The 21790-nt window shown below is 41.1% G+C and overlaps 1 protein-coding gene across 3 annotated transcripts in view; it reads left to right on the top strand.

Annotated features, from left to right (window-relative positions):
- CACNB4 (calcium voltage-gated channel auxiliary subunit beta 4) overlaps nucleotides 1-21790 on the top strand; it is a 264809-nt gene that overhangs the window by 191925 nt on the left and 51094 nt on the right. For 2 of the 3 annotated variants that reach the window (XM_082630275.1, XM_082630277.1), the window contains exons 3-4: nucleotides 18186-18305; nucleotides 20403-20525. In XM_082630275.1, coding sequence (XP_082486401.1) covers nucleotides 18186-18305; nucleotides 20403-20525 — 243 coding nt within the window. Of the gene's footprint in view, nucleotides 1-18185; nucleotides 18306-20189; nucleotides 20526-21790 lie in introns of those variants that run through there. The other variant, XM_082630278.1, reaches the window with a different exon arrangement.

Here is a 21790-nt window from a genome sequence, read left to right as displayed (position 1 = left end):
GTCCTCTACCTGGGTGGGAGCCTTAGGCTGTAGAAGAACTCAAAGATACATATCAGATTATTATGTGTATCCCTTGACCAGAAATGAGGACCTTGCCCCATTGCTGTTTCTTGACTGCCTTTCCTTTGCTTCTGTGTTCCCTCACTAGTAATGCATTCCTTAATTAGTAATTGTTTGAATCAGCCCTTTAGAACTCAGGGAAGGTCTAGGAGGCTGAAACCTTTTTCCTACAAATAAGACATAGGGGACACATGGGAAAGGCTTTTGTACCCAGGAGGGCCCCACAGGGTCCTGCTCAGCTTCAGCACCTAACAATAGAGATGATAAGACTATGGTACTCAAATATTTGTTTATTTCAAACCCAGCCATTTGAATTATCTATGTGTATGTTTCATGAATTTTTTCTTTATCTATCAAGATGCAGAGTAAGAGCGATAACAAAAGACCTATTTTTAAATTCACTAGAGCTTTAAAATGGGAGTGTTTTCATTTTTTAAGCATGTATTTCAAGGAGGCAAAAAGAGTGAGAAACTAAAAAAAACCCCACAAAATATAGCTAAGTAAAGCAACTGCTGCCTTATTTTCCTCATTGAAAAGACAGGAGGGCACACTCTGTGACCAGAGAGCCCATATGCTGCTTTTGGAAGGGAAAAGAGTGTCATGTCTCTTTGAACCTGTTTAGGGTTCTAAAAGTTTCTGATGGATTGGCTCGTTTTGTTGATGGTGCTGGCCGTGAAACCCAGGGCGTGGGTGGGTTAGTAAAGGACATGCCTGTGCTCTGGGACTGGTGACTGCCCCTAGCCCCAGCTGTCTTGATGAAGGCACTGGAGTCTTCAAGAGGAGGACTACCACATCAGCCTTGGTTGGTGGGCAAGTCCCTTAGAGCTGCCATGCAATTCAGGGTAGAGAGTGGGTCAAGGGCGTCATCCCCACATGCGAATGACAGCAGTCTTCTTCATGCAGCTGTCTGACCAAAACCCAAAACTGACTGTCTTCGCATTATTCCCGAAGAGGGAATGCCTCCTGAGTGAACACAGCTTTTGCACGCAGAAAAAATATGGAGAGCTAAAGCCACCCTGATTTCTCAATTTCTTTTTAGCCAATACCTTTAATTGTCCCAATCAAAGTTCTTACTAGAGCCTTTAATTCTGCCTCATTTTGATGAATTTAAGCTTTACATCTCTATGCATTTTTTTAAGAGGGGGGTTAAAAATAGCAAATATGGGGCTTCCCTGGTGGCGCAGTGGTTGAGAGTCCACCTGCCGATGCAGGGGACACAGGTTCGTGCCCCGGTCCAGGAAGATCCCACATGCCGTGGAGTGGCTGGGCCCGTGAGCCATGGACGCTGAGCCTGCGCGTCCGGAGCCTGTGCTCCGCAGCGGGAGAGGCCACAACAGTGAGAGGCCCGCGTACCGCAAAAAAAAAAAAAAAAAAAAAAAAAGTCATCAACGGAAGTGTGCTTGCTAACCAGTATGGAGTGATACCTCTGCTGAGTGCTTACACTGTTCTGAGTGCACAATCTTCACAGCACTTCTATGGGTTAGGTTAATATGCTTCTCTTCAGAAAGTTGACTGAGCAGAGAAAGATTAGGTGTCTTGTCCAAAAGCAAATACCTAGTAAATGGCAGTCTTAGGATTCCAACCTAAGTCTAGTTTCAAAGCCCATCTCTGAACTGCTTATTTTTTCCATCTCTCATACGAATAATCACTGCCTCTTCTTATGTTTCCTAATGAAAAATAAAGGTGATTCAAGTAAATTAAATCATAGTATCTCTCCCAGACTCATTCTTTTTTTTAATTTAATTTAATTTTTTATACAGCAGGCTCTTATTAGTTATCTATTTTATACATATTAGTGTATATGTCAATCCGAACCTACCAGTTCATCCCACCCCCATCCCCTTTTCCTCCCTTGCTGTCCATATGTTTGTTCTCTATGTCTGTGTCTCTCTATTTCTGCCTTGCAAACAAGTTCATCTGTACCATTTTTCTAGATTGCACATATATGCATTAATATACGTTATTTGTTTTTCTCTTTCTGACTTACTTCACTTTGTATGACGGTCTCTAGGTCCATCCACGTCTCTACAAACGACCTAATTTCGTTCCTTTTTAAGACTGAGTAATATTCCATTGTATATATGTACCACATCTTCTTTATCCATTTGTCTGTTGATGGGCATTTAGGTTGCTTCCATAGTGCTGTGATGAACATTGGGGTGCATGTGTCTTTTTGAATTATAGTTTTCTCTGTGTATATGCCCGGTAGTGGGATTACTGGGTTATATGGTGATTCTATTTTTAGTTTTTAAGTAACCTCCATAGTGTTCTCTATAGTGGCTCTATAAATTTACATTCCCACCAGCAGTGCAAGAGGGTTCCCTTTTCTTCACACCCTCTCCAGCATTTATAGATTTTCTGTTGATGCCCATTCTATCTGGTGTGAGGTGATACCTCATTGTAGTTTTGATTTGCATTTCTCTAATAATGATGTTGAGCAGCTTTTCATGCCTCTTGGCCATCTGTATGTCTTCTTTGGAGAAATGTCTATTTAGGTCTTATGCCCATTTTTGGATTGGGTTGTTTGCTTTTGTAATATTGAGCTGCATGAGCTGTTTATATATTTTGGAAATTAACCTTTTGTCCACTGATTTGTTTGCAAATATTTTCTCCCATTCTGAGGGTTGTCTTTTCGTCTTGTTTATAGTTTCCTTTGCTTTGCAAAAGCTTTTAAGTTTCATTACGTCCCATTTGTTTACTTTTGTTTTTATTTCCATTACTCTAGGAGGTGGGTCAAAAAAGATCTTGCTGTGACTTACGTCAAAGAGTGTTCTTCCTATGTTTTCCTCTAAGAATTTTATAGTGTCTGGTCTTACATTTAGGTCTTGAATCCATTTTGAGTTTATTTTGGTGTATGGTGTTAGGGAGTGTTCTAATTTCATCCTTTTACATGTAGCTGTCCAGTTTTCCCAGCACCACTTATTGAAGAGGCTATCTTTGCTCCATTGTATATTCTGGCCTCCTTTGTCATAGATTAGGTGACCATAGGTGCATGGGTTTATCTCTGGGCTTTCTCTCCTGTTCCATTGACCTATATTTCTGTTTTTGTGTCAGTACCATACTGACTTGATTACTGTAGCTTTGTGATATAGTCTGAAGTCAGGGAGTCTGATTCCTCCAGCTCTGTTTTTTTCCCTCAAGATTGCTTTGGCTATTCGAGGTCTTTTGTGTCTCCATACAAATTTTAAGATTTTTTGTTCTAGTTCTGTAAAAAATGCCACTGGTAATTTGATAGGGATTGCATTGAATCTGTAGATTGCTTTGTGTAGTATAGTCATTTTCACAATATTGATTCTTCCAATCCAAGAGCATGGTATATCTCTCTATCTGTTTGTGTCATTTTTGATTTCTTTCATCAGTGTCTTACAGTTTTCTGAGTACAGGTCTTTTACCTCCTTAGGTAGGTTTATTCCTAGGTATTTTATTCTTTTTGCTGCATTGGTGAGTGGGATTGTTTCCTTAATTTCTCTTTCTGATCTTTTGTTGTTAGTGTATAGGAATGCAACAGATTTCTGTGCATTAATTTTGTATCCTGTAACTTTACCAGATTCATTGATTAGCTCTAGTAGTTTTCTGCTGGCATCTTTAGGATTCTCTGTGTATAGTATTATGTCATCTGCAAACAGTGAAACTTTTACTTCTTCTTTCCAATTTGTATTCCTTTTATTTCTTTTTCTTCTCTGATTGCCTTGGCTAAGACTTCCAAAACTATGTTGAATAGTAGTGGTGAGAGTGAACATCCTTGTCTTGTTCCTGATCTTAGAGGAAATGCTTTCAGTTTTTCACCATTGAGAATGATGTTTGCTGTGGGTTTGTCATATATGGCCTTCATTATGTTGTGGTAGGTTCCCTCTATGCCCACTTTCTGGAGAGTGTTTATCATAAATGGGTGTTGAATTTTGTCAGAAGCTTTTTCTGCCCCTATTGAAATGATCATATGGTTTTTATTCTTCAGTTTTTTAACATGGTGTATCACATTGATTGATTTGCATATATTGAAGAATCCTTGCATCCCTGGGATAAATCCCACTTGATCATGGTGTATGATCCTTTTCATGTGTTGTTGGATTCTGTTTGCTAGTATTTTGTTGAGGATTTTGCATCTATATTCATCAGTGATATTGGTCTGGAATTTTCTTTTTTTGTAGTATGTTTGTCTGGTTTTGGTATCAGTGTGATGGTGGCCTCATAGAATGAGTTTGGGAGTGTTGCTTCCTCTGCAATTTTTTGGAAGAGTTTGAGAAGGATGGGTGTTAGCTCTTCTCTAAATGTTTGAAAGAATTCACCTGTGAGGCCGTCTGGTCCTGGACTTTTGTTTGTTGGAAGATTTTTCATTACAGTTTAAATTTCATTACTTGTGATTAGTCTGTTCATATTTTCTATTTCTTCCTGGTTCAATCTTGGAAGGTTATACCTTTCTAAGAATTCATCCATTTCTTCCAAGTTGTCCATTTTATTGGCATGGAGTTGCTTGTCTCTTATGATGCTTTGTATTTCTGCAACTCAACATGGAGTTGCTTGTCTCTTATGATGCTTTGTATTTCTGCGGTGTCCGTTGTAACTTCTCCTCTTTCATTTCTAATTTTATTGATTTGAGTCCTTTCACTCTTTTTGTTGATGAGTTCTCCCAGACTCATTCTAATCAATAATTTTATCTCAACTTTTTTTCTTTTTCGTTTGGTCCAAAAGTTTCCAACAACAACAAAAAAGCAGGTGTGGATTTCTTCTCTGACCACTTTGGATATAGTAGTGGGCTAATGGATAGGCCTGAAGGAAGGGAAGAGAAAACCTGGAAGTTTGATAGACCCATCCTTAGGAATAGTTGATTGCATGTATTTTGATGTGAATTCAAATGAATACTCTATCACCATGTACTTGAAGACCTAACTCCTGGCACTTTGAAGACATCTTTAAGAACAGATCTCAGAAGAATCTTAGAGATCATTCAAGAGATGCTCTGACCTGAAATGCAATTCTTGGCTTCATTAGCTGATGGTTGGGTGACTTAGGGCATGCAGCCTGACCTGTCTGTGAGGGCTCAAAAGAGCTTTGGAGAGAAATCAAGATCATTTACTGGGGAAAACATAGCATGGTTAGTACTTGTTAGTTCATTCTAAATGCAGAGAGAGAGAGAGATTCTAGTGTTTTTAAGCCTGAAGCCTTAGTGATCTGCTCATCCAGCAGTGTCTACCAGCACCTCAACTGGGCTTAGTTATTAGCTATTAGCAAGGGCTTTTGAGTCAGTGAGATCAGAGTTCACCATACTTGGCCAGCTGTATGACCTTGGGCAGATTATTGGTTTCTCCTGAATCTTGGTTACTTCAGTGAGGATAATGAGCTCCACGTCTTAACGTTTTTATGGTGACGTTTAGATAACGTCTGTAAAGTGCTGTTTTATTCTGATTAAAACCTCATTTCCTAGTTCCAAAGGTTGAACTAAGAATTTCCTCTAATCTAACAAGCTCCAACACAATTATCCGATGGGAGTCAAAAAAACAAGTCTTGTTTTCATTCCCCACTTCTGAACCCACTGGGGAGGAAGGATACTACCCAGGGAAGGTTATTGCTTTCACCACTCCAGATTCCATATAAAGTTGATCGATGCTGATGGGGAGGGCTGGGCACTGTGTAGTCGCTGTCAAGGCCCCAAGGAGCAAAGGAGGGATAGCAAGTTTGTAAAGAATATAGCAGCCTGGAGTACAGGTCTCGTGACAGTGAGATGCTGGAGGATTCCTTCTTTGGAGGTAACTAGGGGTAGCTACATGTGCATAAGGGACCCACCAGACCTCTCATATACTCTCAATTCAGTCACTGTCTTACAATTCAAAAATAGCATTTATACCTAAATTTAAACTACTACATTAAGTTGCATCATCTTGTTTTTAACTTAAGACCTACAAGCTTCACAAATTTAGGAGATTAGTGGTCAAAGAGAAAAACTCACGCTAACCTAGCCTTTGTTGGGGCCCCTAGCCCTTTCAGAGGGAATATTCATTTCCGAAGACCACAATTAATAAAAGTGGTTAACACTAACCACACCTATCAAAATCATCATTTGAGGTTAAGGCACGTAATTTCAAGCTACATAACTCTGTAAAAAGAAGTACATATTTATTTTCAAGCTACATAACTCTTTAAAAAGTGTACACATTCTGTATATAAATGTGAATATCTATATACATAATATTAGTGTTTTTTTAATTTCTCAAGGTAAAAATTCAAACTCTACAGAAAGATATAAAGTGTAATAAATGAAAGTTTGTTTTCCTCTTCCTGTGTGTGTGTGTGTGTGTGTGTGCATACATATATATGTATTATATAGAGACTCATTTATTTTAACACAATTTTAAAACAACATGTCAGATTATTTTACCATTTGATCTTGTGACATAATTTTACGTATACTTACTTAGAGGTCTATGTCATGCTTTTTAGTGTTTACGTACTATTCTATGTGTGAATACACCCTACTTTTAAAAACATGTCTTCTATGGCTAACATTTAGGTTTTTATGATTTTTTTGCTATCATATGCAATATTGCAGTGAATATTCTTGTATATACATTTATATATACATATCTGATATAGGTATATTTCTAGGGTCAATTTCTTCAGGTAGAATGGTTTGGTTAAAATTTATGTCTGTTTTATTTTGATTGTTTTTACCTAATTACCTCCAGAAATATAAAACCAACTTACACTCATACCAACATATGTACCCTCACTAGTACGGGGTATTATCAAATGTTTTGATCTAATCAGTGAAAGTAGTATCATATTTTAAGTTATATTTCTTTATGTAGGAAAGAGACTGAAGCCCTTTTTATGTGTTCAGTGTACATTCTTGTTCCTTTTTCTGTTTCCTGACTTTTTATTTTTTTGCCATATTGGTGGGTGAAGAGGTAGGTTGTTCATCTTTTTCTTATTACTTCATTAGTGGTCTTTGAATATGAAGAACATTAAGCCCAGGTCACTTATGTGACAATTTTTTCTTTTTCTGTCATTTGCATTTTTGTATTTTTTTTCCCAGATAAATATTTAAATTTTTTATGTAGTCAAATTAATCAGTCTTTTCATAGCTTCTGAACATTTTGGCATGCTACATTAAAACTATAGCCATGGGCTTCCCTGGTGGCGCAGTGGTTGAGAGTCCACCTGCCGATGCAGGGGACACAGGTTCATGCCCTGGTCTGGGAAGATCCCACATGCCGCGGAGCGGCTAGGCCCATGAGCCATGGCCGCTGAGCTTGCGCATCCGGAGCCTGTGCTCCGCAACGGGGGAGACCACAACAGTGAGAGGCCTGCGTACCACATTAAAAAAAAAAAAAAAAAAACTATAGCCATAGTTTCTGCTAGTGCTAGTATAAATATATGTATATATGTAAGAAATACATAATGATATATCTATATAATTTTGCCTTTAAATATCTTCATCTGCAATTTATTTTTGTATAAGAAATTAAATAGAGAGCTACCTTTTTTCCCCCAATCAGCCAGCTAACTTTCCTAACATTGTTTATTGAATAATCACTCTTTTTCCATTGATTTGAAATGTTTCCAGTTTTTTAAATTTATATTTATTTATTTTTGGCTTCATTGGGTCTTTGTTGATACATGTGGGCTTTCTCTAGTTGTGGCGAGCGGGGGCTACTCTTTGTTGCCGTGCACGGGCTTCTCATTCCGGTGGCTTCCCTTGTTGTGGAGCACAGGCTCTAGGCACATGGGCTTCAGTAGTTGTGGCACGTGGGCTCAGTAGTTGTGGCTCACGGGCTCTAGAGCACAGGCTCAGTAGTTGTGACGCGTGGGCTTAGTTGCTCCGTGGCATGTGGGATCTTCCCAGACCAGGTCTCGAACTCGTGTCCCCTGCATTGGCAGACAGGTTCTTAACCACTGCGCCACCAGGGAAGTCCCCCTGTTAAATATTAATTATCAATATATAGGGGTTGATTTGTGGACTCTTATTTCTTTGATCTGTGCTAGAACCAAACATTTTTTTTATTAGTCTCTGCTTTACAACAAAGTGAATCAGTCATACATATACATCTGTTCCCACATCCCCTCCCTCCTGCGTCTCCCTCCCTCCCACCCTCCCCATCCCACCCCTCCAGGCGGCCACAAAGCACCGAGCCGATCCCCCCGCGCCACACGGTCACCCCCCACCATCCATCCACCCCACGCCCGGCAGTGTATACACGTCCATGCCTCTCCCCCGCCCCGTCACAGCCCACCCCCCCCATATCCCCAAGCCCACCCCCAGTAGGTCTGTGTCTCTATTCCTGTTTTACCCCTAAGTTCTTTATGACATTTTTTTCCTTAAATTCCATATATATGTGTTAGCATACGGTATTTGTCTTTCTCTTTCTGACTTACTTCACTCTGTATGACAGACTCTAGGTCTATCCACCTCATTACAAATAGCTCAGTTTCGTTTCTTTTTATGGCTGAGTAATATTCCATTGTATATATGTGCCACATCTTCTTTATCCATTCATCCGATGATGGACACTTAGGTTGTTTCCATCTCCGGGCTATTGTGAATAGAGCTGCAATGAACATTTTGGTACATGTCTCTTTTTGAATTATGGTTTTCTCAGGGTATACGCCTAGTAGTGGGATTGCTGGGTCATATGGTAGTTCTATTTGTAGTTTTTTAAGGAACCTCCATACTGTTCTCCATAGTGGCTGTACCAATTCACATTCCCACCAGCAGTGCAAGAGTGTTCCCTTTTCTCCACACCCTCTCCAGCATTTATTGTTTCTAGATTTCTTGATGATGGCCATTCTGACTGGTGTGAGATGATATCTCATTGTAGTTTTGATTTGCATTTCTCTAATGATTAATGATGTTGAGCATTCTTTCATGTGTTTGTTGGCAGTCTGTATATCTTCTTTGGAGAAATGTCTATTTAAGTCTTCTGCCCATTTTTGGATTGGGTTGTTTGTTTATTTGCTATTGAGCTGCATGAGCTGCTTATAAATTTTGGAAATTAACCTTTTGTCCACTGATTTGTTTGCAAATATTTTCTCCCATTCTGAGGGCTGTCTTTTGGTCTTTTTAATTTCTGCAGTTTTATAATGTTTTAATATCTATTTTAAAAAAGGTTAATTCTCCTTCTTTATTCTTTTTTTAACATTTTTTCTGAGAGATTTTTGAATATTAAGTTTTCCAAATCACTTTCATATCATTTTGTCAAGTTAACGTTGGTGCTCACTCTTCCTTCCAACATGGTTTCCAGCAACATCTGGAAACCCAAAGCGTATACTCCCTTTGGGTGAAGTCTGGGCATTATCGGGCAGTCCATTTGTGTTTCTCTTCCTCCCTTGAAACCTCCTTATTCACTTTTTCATTTAGTAAATAGTTTTGAACTCCTCTGAGGTGCAAAGCTCTGTGCTGGGGGCTCTGAGGACAACAAAAGTCGGGAAGACATGATCTCTGCCTGAAATGAAGTAGATGCTTCATTTTGGCTTCCGTCTCATCTGCAGCCATCTCTGGGGAAGGGTTTCTGTTCTCGATGCAGTCAATATGCATCCCTTTAATGAGAAACGTTATGAATACAAAATATGTTCAAAGAGTGAAGGATAATTTTTCATCAAACCATTTCTGAGGCTACAGAAATGATACAGGAGAGGTTCAAGTCCTTCCCTTACTTTCTTCTAAAGCAACCTATATTATTCCTCCCTTTATATGACAGAAGGAAAAGTCTTTAAAAAAATTTTTTTTAGATACAAGTAATTGCCTGGAGCTGCTTTTGGGAGAAACATATTTACTGTTATCAGGTCTCTAATATGACTCTCAAGAAAATAGACCACAACATAAAAGTAGTGTTTTGTGGGCTACTTTGTAAACTACTCTGGGGGTATGTGAAGTGTCAGTCAATCCCTTTTCCAGAAGGGTCACAGACGCCCACATTTACAAGAAACCATCAGTTGCCTTATCACTATGCAGTTCTGCAGCTACCAGCGGCACATTCAGGGTTTTCTGAGCAAATATATTCATTTCCTTTTTAACATCTCTGCTGAAACTAGATTAGTGCAGCTTGAGCCGCCACCCTGGCATGACGACCGCATGCTGTGGCTGCTGCTTGCAGGTGCCGGTGCTGGGATCGGCCATGTGTAGCTGCCCAGACACTCACCTGTGTCCCATGGGTTGGTCAGAAGCTCTTGGTTCTGAGCAGGCAGCGCTGGTTCCGGGGGTGGCTGCTCAGTGTCCCATGATGTTGTTCTGTGACCTGTACAAAGTAAAGCTTGACTGCTTGAAGCCACCTTCTCCCAGCAGGCAGTCACTTTCCCTTTCCCAGAAGGAGAGTGAGCTCCATAATCTCATCATCCGTCCCATTAAAATAACATTCTTATTGTATGCAAAACGTGATCATGACTTTTTTTTTTTTTTTTGCGGTACGCGGGCCTCTCACTGCTGTGGCCTCTCCTGTTGCGGAGCACAGGCTCCGGACGCGCAGGCTCAGTGAACATGGCTCACGGGCCCAGCCGCTCCGCGGCACTTGGGATCTTCCCGGACCGGGTCACGAACCCGTGTCCCCTGCGTCAGCAGGCGGACTCTCAACCACTGCGCCACCAGGGAAGCCCGTGATCATGACTTTTTTCAACTTCTGTTGCCCTTTAGTCTCACAGGGGGTTTTGATTGATTACTAATTGTGTTCATTGATGTAGCACTTCTTACATACTTGTATGATCCCATGCACTGATTATCAGAGCAGTTTGGTGAAATAGGATCCATATAAAGTAATCTTTATCTTTTGTTCTTCCCCCTGTGTATCAGGCTGAACCATATGAAACTGCAATCCTCACAGTAGCCCAAGCTAAGAGGAATCTGCCCCCGTTACGAACATCACCAACTGATTTAACTTGCACATCTGCTGTTAGCCCCACATTGCAGCTTCTCCTTTCCCACAAGCTGCTAAATGGCCATGACTGACACAGATTTCCTTTTCATCTCCATCTGGGCCTTTTTGTCACCTCCCTCTTTATACTTATGAGGCCAATTGAAACTTTTCTGCTGTTATTGTATCGCCACTGATGGGTCTCCTTGGACTACCAATGAAAAGAAATACCTATCTATCATTTTGTGATATATGTAAGTCAAATCATTATGCTGTACACCTTAAATTTATACAGTGCTGTATGTCAATTATACTCAATAAAAGTCAAAGAAAAAATGCAAAAAAAAAGAAAAATACCTATCCGAAACCAGGCAATTGCAGCAGTTGCCAAACTAGTCAACATAACAAGAATGATAGGTTGGCTAAGTTTTCTAAATAATATTACTTCCTTTTAAATTAATTATGTAAAAACAGTTATAATAGAACCCATTAATTTGGATTCCACTAGTCAGATAATTTAGACAAATCCTGCATTTTGTTTTTAACTACATATTGATATATAATTATAATTTGGTTATAAGATAAGAAGTAACCTGTAAATAAGTAGTTTAACACAACTGGAGGAGTTATCACTTAAGAGAAAAAGAAAACTCAAGGGGGCCTTAAAATCTCCTACCAATAACTAAAATGCTGAGTAAAAATCCTGTCATTAAAGCAGAAACTCAATGAAATTCACAAACCAAAACCTTGATAATCTAGAGTTACCATGTGAAGTTAGAAATAGCAAACATGTCTTTTGAAAAGCAGTCTCCAGTTTATTTTCCATGATCTAAGAATGCCATTTCTTTTCTTTTTTTTTTTTTTTTGCGGTACACGGGCCTCTCACCGCTGTGGCCCTTCCCATTGCGGAGCACAGGCTCCGGACGCGCAGGCTCAGCGGCCATGGCTCACGGGCCCAGCCGCCCCGCGGCATGTGGGATCCTCCCGGACCGGGGCACGAACCCGTGTCCTCTGCATCGACAGGCCGACTCTCAACCACTGCGCCACCAGGGAAGCCCTAAGAATGTCATTTCTTTACTTGCATCCATTGTTCCTAGCAAGTGAGATTTTGGTATATGATCTGTGTTAACAAAATATTGCAGAATGTTGTTTTCTTTTAGTGAAGGCGACTAAAATATTTGACTTTTTAATGTAAGTTTGCCCCACATTTTGTAGAGGAAATTTAAAGAAAGATTCTGCCCATACTCCTGCACCCTGCAATGTGCCCTATGATAGTGACATGGAGGGAAGTTCTTATTGCCTGTTTGAGCCTCAGATGCCTCATCTATAAAATGGGGATAATCGTAACCTACTTTGTAGTGTTGATGTGATAATCTAAAGTTCATAAGTTAGTGACTCACATAAAGTAAGGGATGAGTAAGCATTCATTCTTTTTCCTTTCCGTTTATGGCCTTTTCTGAACATATTCCTCTGCTGCCATTGACTGCTCTTTGAAGCCTAAAATCGGAGCTTAGTCGGATTAGTTGCTGGTCTTCTATCCAATAAAAGTGGGCTGCAGAGCTTGCCTTATTCTTTCAACCAACATATTTGAAGACCTTCTGTTTACAAGACACGGTATAAGGTACCTTAGAGCAAAGTTAAGTTGTCATCTCTGAGGCAAAAGGAACTTTTGCCTCAGGAACTTTCAAAAGTTCCTTGTTCTGCCAAAGTGCTGATAATGTACACATTATCCAGTGCTCTGGATTAGGGCACTGAAAACCATAATTCTAAAAAAACACAAAAACTCATGTTATGGGGGGTAGGTCTGCTAACAACATCACACCTGGTTAGCATAAACCTTGATCAATTAACCAACCACCCTAGAAGAACTTGAAATCATGCAACAAAGAATAGATTTTAATGGGAGCGAGAGTGTTTTTCTTTCAACGAAGTTGAGGTTCTGCTATGTTCTAGACACTGCCCAGGCGTATCTACTTGGAGACATAGCCTGGACCCTGCTAGGCTGGGTGGGGGCCCTTGCAAAGATCTCTGGACATGTTTGGTGAAGGGGGTGGAGGAGAAGAAAGCATCTGCAAGAAAGTGAAGGACTATCCTGTAAAGATACATGTTGCCTACGAGACCATTTTGTCTAGGGCAGCCTCACGAGGGGGCTCTTTACCTATCTACCCTGGGAAATCTGGGAAAGTAATCAAGAAAGAGCTGTGTTCCTTCTACATTGTGGAAAAGTGCATCGTCCTGTCATTGCAAACTCAGTGGAAAGAAACAAGCTCACATCCATTGGGAGTGATATGTGTCTCTGGACATTCCACTTTCACTTAGTCCACTTAATGCAACTATTAAAATACCAGATTTACCTCAAGTTTAACATTCACTTGTCTGATCTGGAAGGGCTGACATTTGGAGTATGTACCACTGCACAGCCCCATGTGGTAGCTACTAGTTAACATGTGGGTGTCTGCCTTTAAATTAAAGTGAAATAAAATTTTAAACATGTAAAAATTAAATGATAAGTTCAGTTCTCCCGTCTGGCCAGGCACATTTCAAGTGCTCCATAACCACATGTGGCTAGCACCCATACAGAATATCCATCATTGCAGAAAGTTCTCTTGGACAACACTGGTTTTGTTTGTGCCATTACTGTGATTGTATGCTATGCTATACTATGGCATCTTAGTAATTCTCCAAAATAACCCTGAAGGGTTCATTCCTATTTTGCCGATGAGGATAGAATCGCAGAAAAGTTAAGCGGCTCTCCTCTCACGTTGTTGCCGCTGACAGATAGTCAGTGTCCAGTGAATGGACAGCTAAGCTAGGTAGGAAGTGAGAGGCACAGGACTGACCACAAAGCCCAAAAGTTCCAACAATAACTAGGTTCTGTTCCAGTATTAATGCATTTTAAAATCAAACATTTATAAACTCTCCCTTCTCCTTGCTCTAATTTAATGACATATCTAAATACTAAAACTACTCATAAGAAGAGGAAGTATATTTTAGTTTTAAAAGGACAAGATAAGTAAGTGGATCCCTGGATCTCATGGTAGGTTTGGAGAGTGATTGCAAATAGGCAAAAGTTTTTTTTTTTTTTCCTAAAGTGGTAGAAATATTCTAATATTAGATTGTTGTGTGAATTGTATCCCGTAAATTTATTAAAAATTTATTGAATCATACATTTAAATTATGTGAATTTTATGGTATGTAAATTATACCTCAATAAAGCTGTTTTTTAAAAAAGAACTAGATGTAAATTCTAAAACTCTAGGGCAGCCAAAAATTGAATGTTGAAAAGCTGCCAGAAACTTTAATGAGTGAGTCAAATATTATTTGCTGGCAATTCCTGAATTTTCCTCATGATGGTAAACGAAATGATGTTCCATCTCAAGTCAAACACTGGGAAACTCTGTGAGGTATGTGTTATTATCTCCATTTCAAAGGGGAGGAAATGGAGACTCAGAAAGTTAAAATAAGTTGCCCAAGACACACAGCCAGTAAGAACTAGCAGCAGTGTCAAACCCAATACTTCCTGACCCCAAAGTCCACGGCCACTCTCCCATCCATGTCATGGCCTCTCTCTCCGGGCAGGAAAAGAAATTTTCCATTGTTTGACTTGAGATCACTTTCCTTCTTCTAGGACAACAGTAAACTAACTGATTTTTCAATGTTTCTATAACGTTTGTATTTTATACTCAAGAAGATTTATGAAAGGTGTGAGGCTGGAATCTGTTTTCAATATTGAATAAAAGTGGGGGAAAATCTGGGCCTCATGTTAATAGAAAGACATGTATGTGTTTCTTTTGATATTCACTAGGATGCATTATTTTATACATACATATGTAATGTTATATATATATAAAAAGACTTGCAGCGGGCTTCCCTGGTGGCGCAGTAGTTGAGAGGCCCGCGTACCGCAAAAAAAAAAAAAAAAGACTTGAAGCAATTGTTTCCATTCCCCCCCGTCCCCCCCAGTTTAGTTGTTTCTTTGGAGACTCAAAGATGTGACTTGCAATGGTTTCTGCTTAGGAACTTTTGAGGGACTAGCCTCTGTCGTGCATCGTACACATAGATTAACAGCCCAGGTTTGGCTCACTTGATGAGTTGGGTGCCTTGCTCTTTGCCCATTTTATGAAGTGGAATTTTGGAAAACAAAAAGCTGACAGGGCTGCAGTTTTTAGCTGTGGCCAGAGCTAGTAACCTTTATATCTTTAGTTCTGTCCTCTTAGCATCTAGCATTATTCCCTTATTGCAGTTTCCCTCTTCCTGATCATAAAAGTTTAACCAGACCTCTGGGCAGTCCCCCCGACCCTTCAGTCCTACTAAGCCTGCTGCAGCCCCACTTCCCTTCCCCATCCTCCCTCTAGTCCGGCCCAGGCAGTCTCCTCTTGCCTCTCTGTGGCTCTCTTCTTCTGCTCTCTGTGCCTTTGTAAACAACCTAGGTTCTTTTTCTTTTCCTTTCTTTCTCCTGTCTGTACTCTCTATCAACTAGTTGAAACAAATCAAATAAAAGTCAATAGAAACAAGAAACCAGTTCTGTGCCAAGCCAGCAGAACATGTCCATGGGCCAAATTTGAGCTCTTGATGTTGGATCTCTGCTATCCCTAGGACATTGAGAGACAGCAGCGATGATTTCCATATTCAGAGAAATGCAGATGTCATTGAAAGAAAAAAAAACAGAGTAAATGCTGTGAATCTCACACTGTAATTATGAAAATAAATATCACAGTGCTTTATTTTTCCCTCTACCAATATTCTTAGAATATGGTGTGCTTTTACATACTTGGCAATAGTAGAACTTATTAAGTAATTTTGAAATTCTTAACAGTCTTGTTCACATTTCAAAATAAAGTTTATTTGCAGGAGCCCTTGAGTCACTTCTTGTGTGCGCAGATGATTGAATGCCAGGATTTGAAAAATCCTTCACGGAGTTTTCAGGAAATTAGCCATCTCCTAGTGTCAACAGTGGATTGTGTATTTTAGCTGTTTGACTCACTGCTCCACTGGGCAGCCTGCTTTCTTGTGAACTGCAGTCGTTAACCTTCCCCAGCATGTGTTTTCAAAACAAGTGCCTCCTTCCTGACTTCCTGCATGGTAATCACTTTATAGTCCAGACACCTTCGCAGACATCTAACACCTTAAAATGGTCTACCACACACATCACACTTCAGCAAAGCATTGCCTAGAACTAACACAAACTGTTTTCATATATTTTTTGGAAACATTGTTTCCTTTCTCTCTTACTCTGGATTTTATGCAGGTAAACCTAAATTTGGACAAAAGATTTATGCTGATAGAACTCTCTTGTTTTAAAGGACTTCAAGGTAGCTCTTTTTTAAACAATGAATGCATCTATAAAATAGTCACCCTGTACTTATTTATTTTGTAGGTCCAGATTTTTCCCCAGTAGATTTGCACAGAGGAGTTTGGTTACACTTTGGTTAGCAAATACATTTCCTCTGTAAAGGGCACTTCCAAAAGCACTGCATAAAGTGCATGGATTTGGACACACTGTAGTTATGAAACTTATAGTGTAATCATTTTGCAATATATAAATGTATCAAATCAACACATGGTACACCTTAAACTTGCACAGTGTTATATGTCAATTATATCTCAATAAAGCTGGGGAAAAAAACTTACCGTGTTTTCTATGCAGCAAATACAATAAAAAAGGATACTGTACATTTCAAGATGGGCAACTTACTTGCATATGTAAGTAAGCTGAAAAATGATGAGAATCTCTTAACTCTTTTTTTTTTTTTTAATCAAGGTAGAAATACCAGCACTAGGAAACAGAAATGAGAATGTCTATTTATTGTGTGCCTACTATGTGCCAGGTCCTAGAGTAAATATTTTATCAAGTCCAGCTCAGTGTAGGGTTTGAAACTGCTGGCTCTACGGTTGGATTACCCGTGTTTGAATCCCAGCTTACCCACTGCTCTAAGGATTCAGTGAGATAAGGTGTGCAAAGCATCTAGCCCCACGCTGGTGTGACAGCCAGAGCTCAATAATCAGGGATTCATTATATCCTATTCCATTTATTCCTGTGAAGTAAACCACATCCCCATTTTACAGAAGAGGAGACTGAATCTTAGAGTGGTCTAGGAACTTGTATAAAGTTTTCAAAAGTGGGTTGCAGAGTTAGAATTTAGAACCGGGGTTCTACTGGGCATTCTGATAAAACTCTAACCAGGAATTATTGTTCTAGGCTGCCAGGAAAATCTGTGCTGGGATTTTTTTTATGGTGGGAAAGACTACCCCAGCTAAAATGACACCTCCACTGAGACAAAGCTACCCTTACAGGCAGCAAATTCACAAATAATGTATAAACAAACAAACCCTAACATTTCTAAGTTTAGAAAAAACTTTCAAGGTGCCCGTTTCAGCAGTCAGCCATTCTTAGAGTTCTTTTTTTGCAGTGGGTAGCAAATTCTCAGCTATATGGATAAGCATACACCTTTTAGAATCTGTACCTGGTTTATGAAGCATGCCAAATACACCAGTCTTATCAATACGTCTGCTGTGGAAATATCATCTACACAAATATCAACTTCTAATGCCAGCTTAAGGAAATTGTAAGGATCATGTTCTTTTAGCAAGCAGAAAGCAAACTTCTGGGGTGTTTGTTTTTGTTTTTAACTTTTCAGCTGCTGTGGTTTTCATCTCTTCTTATGGCATGAGCACCAAGTGATGTCCACTGCCCCAAATTCCTTGGCCACATGAGTCAGGCTGGATTTCATTATTGTTCAAATAGTTCTTCTAGGAATGGGCTTCAGTTGAGAACATCCTTGTTCAATGGCGTTGACAATGGAACTGAAAATCATTTTACTAATCCAGGTTTCTGCTTTGCTGCGTTGAAATCTTAAATTGATCATCTGTAATCCAAGATATGGGTAGGAGTTACTCTTGTAATAGGCTAAATCTCTTACTCCTTTAAATCTGTATATAAAAGAGAGAATGGAATGAAATTTCAGTTCCACAAGTTGATATGGGCTTAATATAAAGATAGCACAAAACAAGAAGAATTGGGGCTGAACATCACATAATTTTCATTGCAGTTTACTTTCTAGCACTTAATCTAGTCAAAATATTTCCCTTCATAACATTGCTACCTTCCGAATTACTCAGATGCTTAACTATATTCTGCCATCTAAATTTATGTCTGCAATAAGGCATAGAGCGTATTTATCAAATTCTATGCAAATGAGAAGAACCCACTCCAGGATGCTGTTAGATGTGATGATTTAAGAAGCTCCACATCACCTCATTCAAGCTACTCCGGGTTTTCCTTTCCAGGGTTCAGCGGATTCCTACACGAGCAGGCCGTCTGACTCCGATGTCTCTCTGGAAGAGGATCGGGAAGCAATTCGGCAAGAGAGAGAGCAGCAGGCGGCCATCCAGCTTGAGAGAGCAAAGGTGACGTTCTTGCCCCTCTTGGGTTCCAAAGTGGCATGTTGCTCAGCAGGTATCAGCTGCTCTTCCCCTGCTTCAGATTTCTCTGGAGTAATCATTTTTTGATCATTCTGATAAGGCACCAGATTGCAAGGCTCCATGATCTGTTCACCCCTGAAAGTAACATTCTCGGGGAGCCATATCCTGAGACACGGACCCCTTCACCTACCTTTTGTGTTTGGTTTGGTGGTGAAAATTCTTGGTCATCTTCTAACTTAGCGATTGTGCCCCATATCCAGCTTGCCCCTCCCACTGTTGTTAGAGGGCCTCCCAAGGAACCAGCGTGCTTGCGCCGTTCTCCATGACAGCAGCCTTCATTGCAGGCCACACGTGCATAATTGGTCAGTGGGTCTCCCTGTTGGTGTCTCTGTTCTTCCCTCTTGGTGTCAATCTCCCACCTCAAGTTCACCGTTCAGAGCTTTGAACCATGATTAGCATTTCAGCAAAGATAAGCAATGAAAGGCTTTGCCGCAAGAGACCTTCAGATATTCCACAGGGAGGGGCCCCCATAGGAATCCCCGCCCCATAGGAGGCAACAAAGAACAAATGGCATTTTTGAATGTTAGAACTGAGTCACTAGAGATCTCTCATGCTATGTCTTTCAGACTTTTTTTTTTTTTTTTTTTTGAGCACAGACCCCTTTTGTCAAATGAAATTTTATGCACAGTAACAGATATAACACGTTCCTGGTCAGCCTCTCCTCCCTTGCCCTTCACGATAGACTCCTAAAGCATATTGATCTAGTCTTTCTAATTTTTAGGAGAAAAAAAAAAAAAGGAAGCTCAGATAAAGTGAACTCCTTCCCTTTTCTATTTTTATTTTATTTATTTATTATTTATTATTTATTTATTTATTGCGGTACGTGGGCCTCTCTCACTGTTGTGGCCTCTCCCGTTGCGGAGCACAGGCTCTGGATGCGCAGGCTCAGCGGCCATGGCTCACGGGCCCAGCCGCTCTGCGGCATGTGGGATCCTCCCGAACCGGGTCACGAACCCGTGTCCCCTGCATCGGCAGGCGGACTCTCAACCACTGCGCCACCAGGGAAGCCCCCCTTTTCTATTTTTACAGTAAAATGTTTAAAAGAGCCGGAAGAGGAGGATGAGGCAGGTTCACAAGGTGTCTTCCTTTGCTTCCACACCCATGCTACCTTAGCTGGTTGGCGGAAGGGGGTTGGAGCAGCACCTGGGAAAGGACATCAATGAGACTCTAACTCGGATCCTGCCTCAGTGCTCTTGCTCCCCAGGCATGGTCCCAGCATGAATAAATGAGCCCATAACAGAGCAGCCCGCAATTGCTGGAAACTGGTGTTCTTACTTGTGGCTAATTTTTGTTTTAGGTTTCTCTCAGTCTATTTTGTGGCCATTGTGGTCACCCAAATGTCAGCAGCAGCGCTGTTAGCTTAGGCTGGTGGCTTACTTAACCTCTGCCAAGCTGCACCAGCCCAAGAGCACTTTGCTGCGGAGGAATCTGTCTTAAAAAAGTTTCAGAAGCAGTTTTTGTTAGCTAGGAAGAAGCTGATGCATGAGCAGCTCCGCCCTTCCTGTCTACTCTGACCAGGCTTTCTTTTCCCTGGCAGGACAAGGTATTCTATTGAGTGGGATCCCTCAGGTTTTCAGGCCTAAGGCTATTTCAAAAATATTTATTTTAACCCTCCACCACCTTTTTATTTAAGACCCAGCACACATTTCCTGTATGCCAAGGTGGAGGCGTCTGTTACTATTTAAAATAATAAACATGAGTTTTATGACTAGAGGCCAAAGCAGACTGCCCCTCCCGCCTTTCCATCCCTTCCCCCAGAATTTTAGGGCACGATTCTTTGGGATGTTGGAAAGTACTACAGGAGGGGGAACACGGTCGGGCTGATAGGACTGAATCCCCTTCAGAGCCCTTTCTGCAGATTTCTCACTGCTGCCTGGAAATGTGGAACCCAGTTGAGATCTCTCTTTGGAAAGTGATTTCCCTTAGTGCCTGGTACTATCCATTATCTGGTTCTACATTTCAGTGTGAAAAATCCTCTTCTGTCTTCCTCCCTCCATCCTTATTCCATGGTTCTGTTCCCAGTCCAAACCTGTAGCATTTGCTGTGAAGACAAATGTGAGCTACTGTGGTGCCTTGGATGAGGATGTGCCTGTTCCAAGCACGGCCATCTCCTTCGACGCCAAGGACTTTCTACACATTAAAGAGGTAAATGTAGGGCACTCTGTACCCCCTAACCTGCTACAAGGCCAAGGCCAGGCATCAGCTCTGAGCCAAACTAAATGGAGAGGAGCCCTGAGGAGCTGCCAATGTGTTACCTCATTTAATTGGCCAAGCCTTCCAAATCCATTCCTTCTCACCGAGATTTGGAAGCCTGAGATCATTGCTTACATTACCACACATTTAAAACATTGAATCACAATCATCAGAGGATCGATTTAGGATAGACCTGTGGTCCTCTGGTCACCTTTTAATCACCTACCATGATAGATCCATTGACATAGATCAATGGATCCAATTTAGGGAAACGTGAGTTTGGTGGCATGGCACCTACCCAGAAGGCACCATTTACAAGGGATGTTGTAACTATAAACATCTGGATTATTGTCCCGTGGACCTTGACCTCCAAACCAACACTACAGAGTATAATAATTAAATTGTTAAAGCTAAGAGAAGGGCAGAGGAGTTTGGGAAACAGAAACCTTGAGGGATTGAGCACTTGAGGCCTCGCACCTTGAAAGATGGAATAGTGACATCAAAAACTTTCATTTACTCAACCTGGGTGTATTGAAATCCTCCTTCATGTCAGACATCGTGCTGGGCATTTGGGGATCAGAGCTGAAGGTCCACTGTCCCCTCGGCCAGGGAGCTCAGAGTCTGGTGGGGGAGACAGACTAGTGCATAGTTTCTGCATGGGTTGAGAAGTTCTGTTACAGCAAAATTGAATGGGTGTTGTGGGAGCCCAAAGAAAGAGCAGGAGGGACCATCCGGCTCAGGAGGAGGAGGGTGGGGGGCTGGAAAGCTCTTCAGAAGTGGTGAAGCCTGAGTTCAGGCTGGGGTGAGGGGTGGTGGTTTCAGGTGGAAGGGACAGCCAGGGGCAATGAGCACAGCACAGCTGGAGGGCGGTAAGCGGGGAGTGGTACAGGGGATGGGCCACGTCAGAGAGGCAGGGGCCAGATGAGAAAGGACCTCGTAGGCCATGGCAAGGAGGCTGGACTCGATCGCCAGGCAGTGGGCTAGAGAGGAATTTTAAATAAAGGATGGATGTGACCAGCCTCGTATCTTAGCATGGTGACTCTGATGGTCGAGGGAGTATTGCAGAGGCTGGGGAGACAAGGTAAGTCTAGACAGTGGCTGAAGCAGAGATGGTAGAAAGAGGGAGCAGCTTGGAGAGAGAGTTAAGAGGCAAATAGACCAGACTGGAAGATTTCCCATGGTGGCGGGGGGCGGATAGTGGAGAAAGTGAGATGAAG

This window comes from Mesoplodon mirus, assembly GCF_964341445.2.
Source record: "Mesoplodon mirus genome assembly, chromosome: 8".
Classification (NCBI taxonomy): domain Eukaryota; kingdom Metazoa; phylum Chordata; class Mammalia; order Artiodactyla; family Ziphiidae; genus Mesoplodon; species Mesoplodon mirus.
Note: the sequence above shows the minus strand (reverse complement) of the source record. Positions and strands in the feature narration are given on the sequence as shown.